General features: G+C 42.9%; 1 protein-coding gene across 2 annotated transcripts in view; it reads right to left on the reverse strand.

Annotated features, from left to right (window-relative positions):
- Positions 1-2161: 2161 nt before the first annotated feature.
- Positions 2162-14649, reverse strand: part of CSNK2A1 (casein kinase 2 alpha 1) — a 32840-nt gene continuing 20352 nt past the window's right edge. For both annotated transcript variants that reach the window (XM_048820821.2, XM_048820822.2), the window contains 11 exons: positions 13954-14065; positions 12691-12792; positions 12168-12218; positions 10952-11011; positions 9884-9967; positions 9053-9163; positions 8009-8110; positions 6925-7025; positions 5828-5976; positions 4034-4120; positions 2162-3481 (listed from right to left, as the gene is read on the reverse strand). In XM_048820821.2, the coding sequence (XP_048676778.1) occupies positions 3366-3481; positions 4034-4120; positions 5828-5976; positions 6925-7025; positions 8009-8110; positions 9053-9163; positions 9884-9967; positions 10952-11011; positions 12168-12218; positions 12691-12792; positions 13954-14065 (1075 nt within the window). In that variant the 3' untranslated portion in view covers positions 2162-3365. The remainder of the gene's footprint in view (positions 3482-4033; positions 4121-5827; positions 5977-6924; positions 7026-8008; positions 8111-9052; positions 9164-9883; positions 9968-10951; positions 11012-12167; positions 12219-12690; positions 12793-13953; positions 14066-14649) is intronic.

Below are 14649 nucleotides of genomic sequence, written 5' to 3' on the forward strand. Positions count from 1 at the left end.
TAGATCCCTTTTCAGTTAACTACATATCCTCCTTCATCGCATTGCTTGTGTTCCTGAAATTTCATTCCATGGATTAAGAGGAAGGGCTCCACATACTCCTAATTGCAGAATTTGAGAGTCACTGCCTTAATCCATCTTAAACTGCAGGGGCAATTTGGGTGCAAATATAATTACTCAAATTAGCCCCACTCTCCTACACAAAATCTAATACTTTTGAAGACCAACATAAGGTTTTTAGTGACCACAAATGATCAAGACATTTGTTTTCATCCTTCATCCAAGTGACAGTGTTGCCACCAATAGCGTGTCCCTAATCGCCACAGAGACTGACTCGGAGGAAAGAACGCACCCGCCAAATCAACACCACTTCCAGCAGCACCTAGATGCTTTTTGGAGGCCTCCATCCAAGTTCTGACAAGCCAGGACCTGCTTGCTTGTGTGAGCCTGGAAAAACCAAGGAGCAAAGTGGTATGGGTAAAGAAGATAAAAAAGTACTGTCTGAGCAGGGCACAAGTTTCTGCAGCATTAGAATGGATACAATTACATTTCATCTTTATTTCCTTTTATGGAAGACACCAATATAATTTGTGTAAAATCAAAGCAATTTAGTATGCATGTGTAACTAGCTGCAGGTTACTGTACTGCTCACTCTGAGGGGATGTTTTTGTTTCAATGTTTTTATTAAAAAAAATTAAAGACCTCCATGGCACAACTTCTTCCCAGCATGGTTAGGTTTAGTTATAACAATTACAATACAATTACAACCAATTAATCAAGAGAAAAGAAAGTCTAACTTCAACAAAAAAAGGGCCACTTCAAACAAGATAAAAAAACCTTTAAAAAAAGACCTTGAAGGTTAGTTGCCAACAGGACTAATATATTGGCATTTGATTTCCTGCCCTCTAACACAATGCAGAGACACGAGTAGTGCTGAGAAACAAGTGTTCCAATACAAGGTATACAGATGAGGTAATTTACAACACAGAAGTTGTTACAATCTGTAAACCCTTGCCCTCCCATCACCACTTGGACACACTATCTCAGTCTGTTTAGTTGCATGCTTGTGCAGTGAGTCTGATGTAGCATTTTATATAAAGAGCTTGTGTCACTTCCAGAATGGAGTCCTTCCATTCTCATCTTGTTTTCTTGCTTTCTTTTGCAAGGCTTAATGGGCACGAGAACCATCAGCTTTTTGTGGTTTCCTTATTATACAGCCTTATCTACAATGATGCTCACTTAGCTAGGAAGGAGCCAAATATTTTGATTTACAGTCCTTCCTCATTTACAAAAAAAATAAATTGGTTAAGTGTCCTGCGTAGCTCCCAACCTAGTGCAAACAAACCACAAGTTATATCTTTTCCATACTTGGTGCTTTTAGCTACTGCCCATCAAGGAAACAGTCAACATGGTCTGATTTTCACATCATTCTAGGATATAAAAAGATTAAGTACAATAAATTTCCACTGGATGACATCATGGAGAAGAAAGCTACCCTGGTGTGCATTAAAAATTCATCTCCCATTTAGGTGATCCTAATGTAAAGGGGGCTATGGGTTCCATGCTGGCCAGTTTCTCTCAATTTAATCCAGCCCATGCACTCAACTGCCTTACTTTGCAGAATTAATTGAAGCACTAAGGAAATAATGGTTGAAACCCCCCACAAAAAATTAAAGTGGTAGATGCTTATAGAACAAGCAGGGGTGAAATGCCGAGGCTTCAGGACTCGTTGCAAGAACTAGAAGAGTACTCAATGCCCAGAACAAGCAGCTGATGCAATGGCATTAAAACGAGGATCCAGAAGTGATGGGTGCCATTGTGCTTAAAGTTTATCTCTCCAGTGGAGCACCTGACAAGCTTAAGTGGTTTGATTTCAGTGAACAGCAATGCACAAAAAGCTGGGAATTGTTTCCCTACCACAAATCCCAGCATGGCTGAGAAACAAAAGGAATTCTATGGCAAAAGATCCTTATCCCAGGAGATACTTTGGCTTGTGATGCTTCTATAAGGCTTCTCTGCACTGCTCACTAAAACAGATCATACAAAGGTGCATATGAATAGGAAAGCAGCTCCCTCAATACGTGCAGGCCTGCAGGCCACTCCTGTGTAAAAGTGTGCGACACCAACCCAGTGAGACCTCTACACAGGGAACTTAAATCTAACCTTGATAAATAAAACCAAAATGTTTATTTACACCAAAGAATTCCAACAGTGGATCTTTCACATATGAAGGACAAAGTATATATACACAGCAAAGGGTAGCAAGGCTGTAACAAGGGTGCTTTGTCATCAATAGTAATATCTGTCCACAATTACAGGTCTACCATTTCAGTTTAAGTTAGTCTACTCGCTCCCTCCTCTCCGTGCATATTTACAAGACTGTGAGGTAACCAGTATTCTCACCACATGGCACATGAGGGCGGGGCTGGTGGGGGATGACTCAATATGTGACTTGGTGCAGTCTGATTTTCCAGCTCTAAGTAGCCACCATTTTGAAATCTCTATAAACAATTTAAAAAAAACAATATACGCAGTAACAAATTAATTCCAGAATTCCAAGCCAAGGGATTGGCCGGAAGAACCTTATGTGGAAAAGGTACTGATTAGAGTATAGCTTACCCTACTGGAGCACCTTCAACAGGAGATGGCAAGAACGTCAACTGGATCGGTAACTTTATGCTTTAAGACTAAAATTACATGCAAGGGAGAGAATCAGCGCTCTGGTTAGCTCCTAGGGAGACATGATTCATACAGGACAGAATAGGGTTTTAGGCCTTATCTGCACTTATTTCTTAGAAGTTTTTACCATCTCTACAAACTGAAGTTGTCTCCTTACTGTACCCCAGTTGAGTCATATGCAGAATATGGTGTTAAAGTGACTGGTACTTTAAGAATTCCCCTCCCACTGCCTTGTGAAGACTTGGTCTGGTAGACTCCAGAGAAAAAGCACAAGGCAATCCCCCCAAAGTGTGAGCTGTGGTGGAGTAATGGCGGGACTGTGAAGAGAAGAGATTTCCAGCAGGATACAACGGCCTGGAAATGTAGTTGGTTCATCTTTGTTCTCAAGTGATGAGGAGTTTGGGAAAAAAATTGTCCGAGAAATATTCCATCTGCAGTATTTTCAGGGATTCCCCTGAGTTACGAAAAGTTCAAGTAAAAAAAAAAAAAAAAAATCAGCCTATAATAATTTTTTTTATATAATGACTGAACTACTATAAATCCACAAGCAACTGTTCAGACACGGAGCCTCCGAAGTGTTCCATCCCCTCCCTTCCCCTGCCGGGTGCAAGCTGCATCCTGGGGAGAGGTAGAGGGGGAACCTCTTCCCCACCTGACTCAGCTCAGGCATTTGGAGACAAAACCCATCACTACTGCTGAGCTCCTGCAGCAGCTGGAACCGGCATCCCCAGAGTATTGGTGGCAGAAATCACGGGTGAGCCCGCTAGAGGTCCAAGGGGTGAAGGTGTTGGCACTGAAGAGATCCCTGAAACAAGACAATTCAGCATGAATTAGAGCGAGGATGGCACATCATACCTGAGGCAACCCAACATGCTTCTAAAGGCCAGCTACTTTGGGAGGCCACTTTAGTGGGAGTGTAACAAAATGCAACTACATTCTAAAGAATAAGATGTGACTAAAGAGCTTTCACTGGCCTCTGAACAATCACCACTGGTCTCAAATGGTGTGGGGAGAATCACGTTTGTACACGTCTGCTTTTGGGAGCGGACACGTGACTCTGGATAACTACTATCCTCCCATCTTGACATCTTTCAAACCGGCCCCAAAGGCATTCAGAGCAGCAGAACACTTCCCTGTGAAACAAGCAGGGACTACGGCAGGTTAAGTTAGTGAAGCCATCCCAGTCTTTCCTCCTATTTCATCCCCAACTCCTTTGTAGCCCCCTAACGTAGGCCATACTCTGTACCTGACAGCTAGCGGCACTGCCTGCAGAATTCACTAGTCCTGATTGCTTTCCTCACCTCCCATCTAGCTGTTGTACAGGAAGTTTTACAGCATTTACCAAGAAGGAACTGACCTGACATCATACTGGCGCTGCTGACAGGAGTGCTGCCACCTGGCATGCTGGATGAACCCATCCGAGCCTGGTCCTTCACAATGGGATCTAAGAACAACATACGAAGGGTTAGGTTTTGTTCTGCCAGACAGCATCTCAGAAGCACAAGACCTGCATGATGGAAAATGTATTTGCACGACTACCTGCTGTATAAGTATGCACTACTAAGCATTCTTATACGAAGTGTCAAATTCCGCCCTCTGGTACACAGAAGCAAGTCCCACGGACTTTGGTAGGAGATGCGCACAGGTGTAAGAGGGTTGCATTTGATCACTGATAAGCTGCAGTAATGCAGCACTCTAGTCTCAGTAAGTGTGCTTAACATGATAAAAGGCAGCTGAGGGAAATGCATCCAATTCATCTCATTCCGGCTCGAAGGAGACTTCCGTTTGGGGGGGGGAGGGATAGCTCAGTGGTATGAGCACTGGCCTGCTAAACCCAGGGTTGTGAGTTCAATTCTTGAGGGGGCCATTTGGGATCTCGGGCAAAAATTGGGGATTGGTCCTGCTTTGAGCAGGGGGTTGGACTAGATGACCTCCTGAGGTCCCTTCCAACCTGGTATTCTATGATTCAAAGTTAGTCTGGGAAGGAAAGACGACTTCTAATAAAGTTGATCTTTGAAAGTGAGTTTAGTGGATCAGAGATTTATCCCAAATTAACAGATAATTTCTAAATACAACCCTAAATTGTTCAGTGTATTGAGGGTTTAACACAATACTATAACTTCAGGGTGACAATTGCTTTTTAGGTCTTTATCTTCCAGAAAAAGCCTCTTTCATTAACTGCCCCTTTTCTTCCCAGCTGCAGACACAGTGCCACACCCATGGCTGATAATAAAAGACCCAGAGCCCTGCTTCTGCAGCAGCAGCACAAGGAACCATAAATGTTTCCCTGGTTGCTGCTGACTACAGCTGAGCAAATCTTGAAACCATTTTTCTGCAGATACTTGTTCATATTTGGAATCAAATTCTCTTCAGCTCTTTCTAGAAGTCTTTTGCATTCGCTCTTCATGAAAGTTCTAGCACTCAAGCTTCACAATTGCTAAGAACCAAGAAAATCAATTTTTTAGCTCTAACATTTGCCAAAAACAGTTGTGTATTAAGGTGCAAAATTTTCATTGTAGACCGTGTTGGTTAATTGTATGAGTCAATCAGGGACCAAGAAAACAATGTGACTAGCGTTACTCAATAAATAATCAGATTTAACATTGTTGCAACTATTCACAAAAAATCCTCGGAACAAGAATTATTTGTGGAAGAAATCGCAAATAGGTTTGAACAAATGTGAGAATTTTGCCATACTATCAAACAAAATATAGGCAAAAACTAAAACAAGATATTCATTCAGTTGCACATTAATCAACAAAATGGGATGAGATACTATTCATCTGGTTTTATTAAAAGACAGGCAATAGATAAACAATTGCAGCACAGATGTCTAATTATCACCAACGCAACACCACTAGGTGTCTTCATTAACAAGGCAGCTGATTGACTGGCTTGACAGTACCATATACCACAACTCATTCTCCCTCCTGGGAGTGCCTTCCCTTCCCAGCAGGGCAAATCCAGGCTGGCTTAGGTGGTAATGGACTACCCCATCTACCACAGTCAGAGGCAAACACTCTCTCAGATGCTATGCAAGTATCTGGAGAGACAAGGCTCAGTTTACAGCCGCTTGCCCCATCTCCATCATCATTAACCAACAGAACCAGCAGCTCAAACAGTAGCAAAACATGAGACTGTTTATACGTACAGAAGTAGGGGTGTTCCATGGCTTCTCTTGCTGTGAGTCGTGACTGGTGATCATACCGCAGCAATTTGTCTAAGAAATCCAGAGCTTCTGGGCTCACCAAGTGTTGGTTCTCACTGTGAACAAAGCGCTCCCATCGCTTACGGGAGTGCCTGTAGAGTTAGGAAAGTCAAATGAGCGGAGTCTGCAACACCCCTGCTGAATATGGTTTTTCCTCTTTTTAAACAAGGCCTTCTGGCCAGGGGTATGCCACAAGAGATACCATCACTATTCAGTGTGGCAGCAAATATGATCAAAACTGTACTGTAGATTATAAAGTTGAAGTACACCATGCCACCGCTCAGTGGCACAGTAGTCAATGTTACTTCTTACAGCACTCTGATTCAGGCTGTGAAATTAACTCCCAGCCCACACTTTGGGCTGGTCTACACTACGGAGAGATCGATCTAAGTTACGCAACTTCAGCTATGTGAATAATGTAGCTGAAGTCAACGTACTTAGATCTACTTAGTGCGGTGTGTCGACGGGAGATGCTCTCCCATCGATTCCCCTTGCATTTCTTGTTGAGGTGGAGTACTGGAGTTGACGATAGAGCAATCGGTGGTCAATTTATCGCGTCTATACTAGACACGATAAATCGACCCCTGCTGGATTGATTGCTGCCCGTTGATCCATCCGGTAGTGTAGACAAGCCCTCTCTCTCCACCTCCCACAAGGTAGTTTTGGTGGATGTCACCACTGAAAATGATCACTGTACTAGAAAAATCTACCTCCTCCTAAGCAGTGATTGATTTGCTATAACAAAGTCAATGGCTGCCTCAAATTCCCCTAGTCACTAACTCCAACTGTACATTTATTGCCTACAAGATCTCCCAGAATCTGTCAGCACCTGTCCTCAGCCACATCTGCAGAGAGAAGATTCTTTTCAAGGCAGCACTGCTCTACTGGATTGATATCACATAAGAACCAGGTTAGTTTTAGGAGCCCTGCAGCTGCTTTCTTCCCTAGACAGTGGTCTGTGTCTAGACAAAGCGCTGCTGCCAGGGCATTAGTCTACCTGCTCAACGATTTTGGGTAGATCTGAAAGGTTCCTGGCTCACCTGCCCAAGATGTCATTGAAGCGTGGATCCAGTTCAATGTTGTATTTGTCGATGTAGTCATATAGATCTTCTGTCCCCAGCACCTTGGCTATCCTGACCAACTGGTATCAAACAACAAAAAATAAACCACTGTGAAGGGGGAAGGATGCGATACAACCATCATGAAAGTAACACAGTATATCCCCTTATGAGCACTGAAGTGCTATTCCAGAACACAGAATCCATGTTCAGGGGTGATCTTGTGGCTCCTACTCCCAGACTGCACAGGATTGCAAATACTGCAAACATACCCGTACCGATATTCAGCTCTTCTTGTCAGTCATGGCAGTCTATTAGAGGAGGGCATGCAATATTCTAATTCAATTTGTAGAGGAAAAGCCCCAAAATAGCAACTGTGTGTGAAGGCAAGAATAAAACCGGGGAAAAAGCAGAAGCCCCAGAATGAGCCACTGAAGGGCAATGCCTTAGAGGGCTCTGGAATGAAGGTCTGAACAAGAAGGCCAACATTCTTTAACTTCTCATATCAGTTTAGGCACCTGATCCACCCACAGCTCCAATGGATTTAAGGGCTTAATTTTAGACATGTTCCATTTGAAAGTTTTGACGCATGGTCCTAGAACCTATATAATTCTGGTGCATAAGTACCCAAAGAGGATAAATAAGGAACTTGGTGTGAAGTCAGTCACTTTATTGAATAAGAGAAACCATGAAGATACTGGGTAAGTCTGAGAGCAAGACTGATGATGGTATCAGGAAGGGCTTTTCATATAATGTTACTTGTCCATGCTGTTGTTCTGAAACACCTGAAACACACGGTCTACTAGGCTAAATAGAACCATTGCTCTTGGTGAGCACAAATATCTTCAGATACACCTGCTGAGACAGGGCTCACCTGAAGTACTGTTCCTGCTATCCATACATTTCCACTGAATCAGCAGAAAATGTTACACATTGAATAGAGACTAAAACATGGCTTCAGATTGAGAAAAATAGTGATGATAAATGCTTATTCTTCAGCCCCTTGTAATGGCTGGAAATGCAAACTAGAAACCTGGACCATGGGGATTGTACCTGCCAAACTCACCTGATCATAATTGTCATGGCCATGGAAAAATGGCTCCTTTCGGAAGATCATACTGGCCAACATGCAACCCAAGCTCCACATATCCAGACTATAGTCATACATCTGAAAAAAGAAAAGACATGATTCACTCCTTCTGGAAAGCTAACTTACGTGACTCCAATGCTAAAGAGTGTTGTCCAAATGATATATAGGCCAGATGACATTGGGAATAAAGAATGAAACATGCTAACACAATACGATCCTAGAAAACCTTGTTTGGTTCTAAAATTCCAGTTGCTCAAACTGGGCTCTGGGAACGTAAAAGAACAGTGGCAGATGTCCTCAGCTCCATCTTTCTATCTGGATGGAACTGCAGCCCTCACACGCCTTGTTACATTTACTGGAGGTAGATATTATGGAACTGATCAATTGGCAGGTTGTGTTGCCAGAGAAGTAATGTGGGGTAAGCAAGAAAGAACAGAAACAGGTTGTTTCTCCCCTAGGAAAAACTGGCAGGTGAGAAGTTGGCTTGGCCCTGACCCAGAACAGAATCTGGGAGTGCTGTGCCCCTTGGTCAGTCAGTAACATCTTTCCATCCCCAGCACTCAGTTTGTAACCCTTCACAATGGAAACAGCATGTAGTTAAAATGAACTACAGCAATAACCTCTCTTTTTAGGATTTTAATGGCTCCATTCAGTAATTTATACCATACATTTAGTTACCCTGAGTGTAAACATGGGTCCAGTTCAATTCTTTGTATGCTCTTCCTTAGTACAAGGCTGGTCCCCTTATCTTCCCTTGCTTCTGAAATCAAGGAAGCAGGCCTTTAAGTTGTTTGGCTCTTCTCTAGAGCCTCTTAGAAACATTTGTCTCTCCAGTACACTGATGCTGAATGCCCTCTGCTGCTTTTTTTCTGCATTGGAGGACAGGTCCTCCAAGGTTCTTGAATTCTGTCAAGTCTTCAGATGTTCTAATTCCTTAGTCTCCTATTTTGGTATGGTATTGGGCTTCTGTATAAGCCAAAGTTAAGCAACTTTGGTCTGAACCTCCCTTGTGATTCTTACCTGATAATCTACAAGGAGTTCAGGTCCTTTGAAGTATCGGGAAGCCACTCTGACATTGTACTCCTGGCCAGGATGATAGAATTCAGCCAGACCCCAGTCTATTAGCCTCAGCTAGAAATGGAAGAGGAAGAGGTAAGAAGGCCTGGTCTGGGCCTTGGCTCTCCAAATGACTCTAGATACCATGTCTCAGAAAATTTTAATTTGGTGAAATTTTAGAGTAATACTGGGTCTTTTTAATCAGCTAGAAGTGAGATAATGAACATTTGTCTAAACTCGACACCACTACCCATCTGTCTTTGTGCTGGAAATACTTAAACCCCACCACACACTTGAGACTATTTGAGCAAGCCAGAGCATTGTATTTCAGTTCCAAGTTCTAACGTAGCGGCAAGGAAACATTTCTTAGCACAAGCTGCTTCTGTCTGGGTTAACAGGGTAGGGATGTCTCATTAAAGATCAGTTTCTGAGGGACAAAGGAACCATTATAATCACTAGCATAGCTAGACTTGCAAGTAAAAGCAGTGGCCACATTCCAACCACACAGAGGAATCACATGTACATGTAATCACCCCGACCTGTACATGTTACAGTATGAACTACAACACGTGAGGAAGAGCCATCACTTAAACAGTTGTAATTCTGTATAAAGTTTAACTGTAGCTATTTAGTTAAAGGCTTTTTACAGATTTTCATTTTAGATTTATTCACATGATGGAAAAGCTGCCACTTTGAGCCTTGATTTCTGGCAGCACCACAGCACAGCGATGGCATGATGGAGGTGCTGTAGATCTGAAGAAAAAAGTGAAACCCACCCAGCATTCTGCTCCTTACCTTTCTGTGCTCATGGTCAATCATGACGTTGTGGGGTTTGACATCTCTGTGCATGATTCCCATGCTATGACAGTAATCCAAAGCCTGTATATAGAACAGAGGAAAGGAAGAAGTCATTCAACACAGGTTAGCAGCTTTCTTTTACACCCACTCTGACCAAAGCAGGGGTCACAAAGGAACTCCATCATTTTGTGTTCCTTGAGATCTACTCCCTTGACAAGGCTCCCATGCATAGGAAAGAAGGAAGCTGTATGAGAAGGGATTCCAAAAATAGATAACTGCCCTACTTCCGACAGATTTATGAACCGAACCATTTGTAAAGTTAATACTGGTTACAGGACTAATGTCTGAGATACAGTTTTCTTCAAATGCAGCAGATGGGGAAGCGTTTTCATGCATACCCCAATCTCACCACACAGCAGACCTATGTTCTACTCAGACTCATACTAAAAAGAAAACCTATAGAACATGCCTTTCAATACCTTCTCCCCAGGAGTAGGTCCACCAACATGTTTTGGGGAGAGCAATGCTTCTAGCTTCACCTCAGATGCCTCCTAATGTAAGTGGAATTTCAATAACATCCATAAAAGCAGAGCTATAAGGCACCATGGACCAAACAGGTCTAGCTTCCTTCAAACTCTGATGAAAGGAGGAAAAAAAGGACACCCCCAATGTGCATAAGAAAGGGGATTTTGTGCTGCAAATGCACTCAGTTCACAGACTATATTAAGGCAGGAAGCCAGCAGCTTCCGGTCCAAGTTTTCCCCTTTTGCAGGCTGTACACAAATCTGATTAGTATTTCTACTTGTCTCAGTGTACCCAAAAACTCAAAGGCAGCACAAGTCTATACCCAGCAGGGCTAGAATATGTGGGAACAAGATAGGCCAGTTCCTGTAAACTTGATATCAGCCCTCATTTCTGTCATTCAGAGACCTGATCCTTCTCCCACCTGCATTTGTTTTCTATCACTGACTAGTCACGCCAACCACTGTAGGACTGTATCGGGGCAAATCCCAGATCCACACAAAACTGATAAAAAAATTAATAAACTGGAGATCGTCCACTTACCTTCAAAATCTCATACATGTAGAATCTAATATCATAGTCTGTTAATGTCTGGTACAATTGCTGTGGGAGACAAAGACATCACTTCAGTGTTAACACAGCAGGAAATCACATCCATGCCAATACAGAACAAAACAACCAGGTTCCCTGCAACTCTGTTTTTCCAACTGCATTGATGGTGGTAGCAACATTTCCTCAATCCACCAGCCATTCAGCACTGCCCCCTTCCTCACATAATTCAGCTGTATTGTTCACCTCCAATTCTGGCCAATGTAAAGCTAACTTCTAAGGAGTACAGTTCTGATTCCATTTCCCACAGACACCCTCAACCCTCCAATGCAGTGTCATAAAAAGCAGTGGCTTGCAGGCTGGCTCTCAGAGGCTGAAGATTTCTGCAGAATTAAGACAACTATTCCAGATGGTGTTAACAAAAGAATAGCCATAATGGGTCAGATCAATTGTCCATCTAGGCCAGTATCCTGTCTTCCGACAGCGGTGAGTGCTAAATGCTTCAGAGGGAACAAACAGACCATGGCAAGTATTGTCTGATCCATCCCCTGTCGTACAGTCCCAGCTTCTGGCAGTCAGAGCATAGGTTTCATTATTGACCATCTTCAATACCCATTGATGGATCTATCCTCCATGAACCTATCTAAATCTTTTTGGCCTTCACAAAGTCCCCTGGCAACAAGTTCCACGGGATGACTGTGCATTGTGTGAAGAAGTACTTCCTTTATGTTTGTTTTAAACATGCTGCTTATTAATTTCTTTGGGTGACCCCTGGTTCTTGTGTTATGTGAAGGGGTAAATAACTCCAGAAGTAGGCCAAAAGAGTTCACAGCAAGCAGCACTTAACTCTCTCGCCATAGAACTGAAGCCACAGAAACATGCATTTTCACATTTCAAAATTGGAAAAAGACCAATGAATGTTCAGGAGATTCACCTGATGTACAAGAAGTGTTTAACAGAATGGGAACTGGGATCAGGATTCCTGGGTTCTATTCAGTGCTCTACTACTGAGTCATTATGAATGAGCAAGTTACAAACCTCTGCCCCAGAATTAGCCATCTTTAATGTCAGGATAACATGTCAGAAGGAAACAGCTATTGAATTAGCTGCCCAAGACCCCGGTACTAGTCCCTCTCCATAAATAAAAGTTAAGGGAGGTGGCTTTCAAATGGAAAAGAACACAATTACAAGCAGAAAACTCAAACTGTACCTTAAAGTCTGTGTTGTTTACATGTTCAAAAACCAAAGCAGGGGTCCGGGACTAGGAAGAGAGAAAAGTATTTAGCTATGTTAAATCTTTGATAAGAAATCTTTGTAAACACTTATGAATGAATCTGGTGATTTTCTATGATGATGACTAAAATCCCTTTCCCCTGGACAATTTACATGCTTCAGTTGTTTTCCGGTATTGACAAAGAGATGGCAGAGCTGAAGCCATCACTACTTTGCATTGGCCCTGTGTTTGCAGAATGAATTCACACATTTCAGTCCAGTGTTACTGCCCCTTAGTCAAGAAGGGTAAGGGCTGGTTTACACTGAAAACTTACATCGGCACAGCTGGGCTAGGGTCAGGGGGGCTGGCTCTGAAAGAAGCTAAACTGATTAGAAAGCTGATCTGATTAAGCAATTTAAAGACAGGATTTAAGAGCAGAGGGGAAAGCGGAGTGAGGACAGGTCAACACTGAAGTCAAACCCAGCAATTTGAGCACCATCTCTAAGCCATTTATACTCACCACAGGGTCTTTTACTATATCTGCAAGGGTGATTATATTGGGACCACCTCGCAAGTTCTCCAAGATCTTGATTTCACGCTTGATTTTCTTCTTTTTTACCGGCTGAAAGAAAAAAACCCAAAGCATTGGTAAAATAAAATATTCCGGTGAGTAAGACTAATGGAAAAGCTTCAGCTCAGCAGCTGTCCCTCTCTTAAAAGTGGCTGTTAGAGCTCTTATGGAATTAGGTTAAAAAGCCAAACTTTCCAGTTTAATTATCTGATTTTGCATGCATTAGAAGGAGGGGAGTCTCAAACATTCGTGATACCAAACCATCTCTCCTTCCACTCTCAGTTGTACAAGCATCTGATGAGGGCAACAGCTAAAGCCACTCATTACCTGGAAAGGTAGCCAAAAATACAAAATGATTCCGATACTATGCATATGATCAGACAGCTGGAAATGAGAAGTAGCACCATGTGAACAGCAAGCTCTGAGTGGAACACGAGCAATACAACCAGTTTGAGAAACACTGGATTACAATAGTTCACCAATTAAGACTGTAAAATGCGTGTTCCAGTGCTAGTGACCTTTTATTAGCCAGAGACAACATGCCAGAGTCTTGAGCCTACCTCTTGAATCCGCATTTTAGATGTAAATCTTAACTATGGGGACATTCTGTAGAGCAGAAAAGCAATGCTCTAAGGTTAGTAGTCACTAAAGTTTAGCTAATCCGTGGTCTTAAAGAGGAACAATTCCAGCTTGACTCTTGAGTGTTTTGCCTCTCTGTTCGTAAGGGAAAAATAGCCAGAGTGCTCATGGGGGAGGGAGCTCATGGCTTCCACAGGCAAGAGAATTTTCTAATCATCCCTTTGGTGTCAACAAATTAAGAGCTCAGCTCTAAAAGCTAATGTCTGGTGTACTGGCATTGATCTCACAGAAAACCTAGTTTCCTAATGTAGTGGGGAGAAAGCCATGGCAGCACACCGTGATACAGAGCAGCACCTTGGAAGGATGGATAGGCACAGAAGCGGATGCTGCTAGAAGCAGCAATTTCCGATAGACAGATTTGACATGGTAAGCAAGCATGGGGCTTGCCCGGATGGACCGCGAATAGTGCTGAGTTACAGGAAACTCCAAGGGGTTCCAAGTGCCACTGAGTGACATTTCCCACAACAGAATTATTTCAGGAGGCTCAGATGTTCTCTTCCAAAGCGCTGCACTTTATATCCACCTAAACAGCCCAGGGACAGATTTCCATCTTCCACATGGTCCCTTGCTCACCTTGAGGATTTTAACTACTACTTTTTCATTATTTGTGATGTTGATGGCTTCAAACACTTCGCTGTATTTGCCCCGGCCTAATTTCCGAACTAGTTGGTAGTCATCTTGATTTCTGTGGAGAGAGAAAGGTACAGAGTCCCAAAGAGCTCAGTCAGTCCTTTTTCATTCACAAAATTGTCCCTCTACAAACATCAGCTCTCTGCCTTGTCTTCTATACAAGCTAGGTAGAATGGCTGACTGGACTCCTCTTTCTAAAATAAAAGATCAAAGACTGGTAGAGAAATGTGGAACCTCACCTTTCCACCTCAATACAAATCCAACCCGGTGAGTAATGACGAAGAGTAGCTGCCATTCGATAACTGCCTATTTGTAATGACCTGGTCTCCATGTAGTTCCTCCTCAACACGAGTTCATCACAAAAAAAAACACCTTCAGACCTGGAGACCTTGAAGCATTCTCAGTAAGAGAGGTCAAGGACTGAAGGGGCCATGTAGACAGTTACCCTCACACACACAGAGGTGACCCCTCCTGTTCAGGGCTGAAGAACATTGGGAGAGGAGTGTAGGAAACCTTTCATTGTCATTGCCTGTTTTACACCTTTTCTTGGACAGGGGATTTATTTCCTGGGCTGTCACAAGAACCATGTTCACTTGAACTGATCAGTTTCTCCTCCAACAAGCGACAAAATAAGCCTCG

The sequence above is a fragment of the Caretta caretta genome, chromosome 13 (assembly GCF_965140235.1).
Source record: "Caretta caretta isolate rCarCar2 chromosome 13, rCarCar1.hap1, whole genome shotgun sequence".
NCBI lineage: Eukaryota > Metazoa > Chordata > Testudines > Cheloniidae > Caretta > Caretta caretta.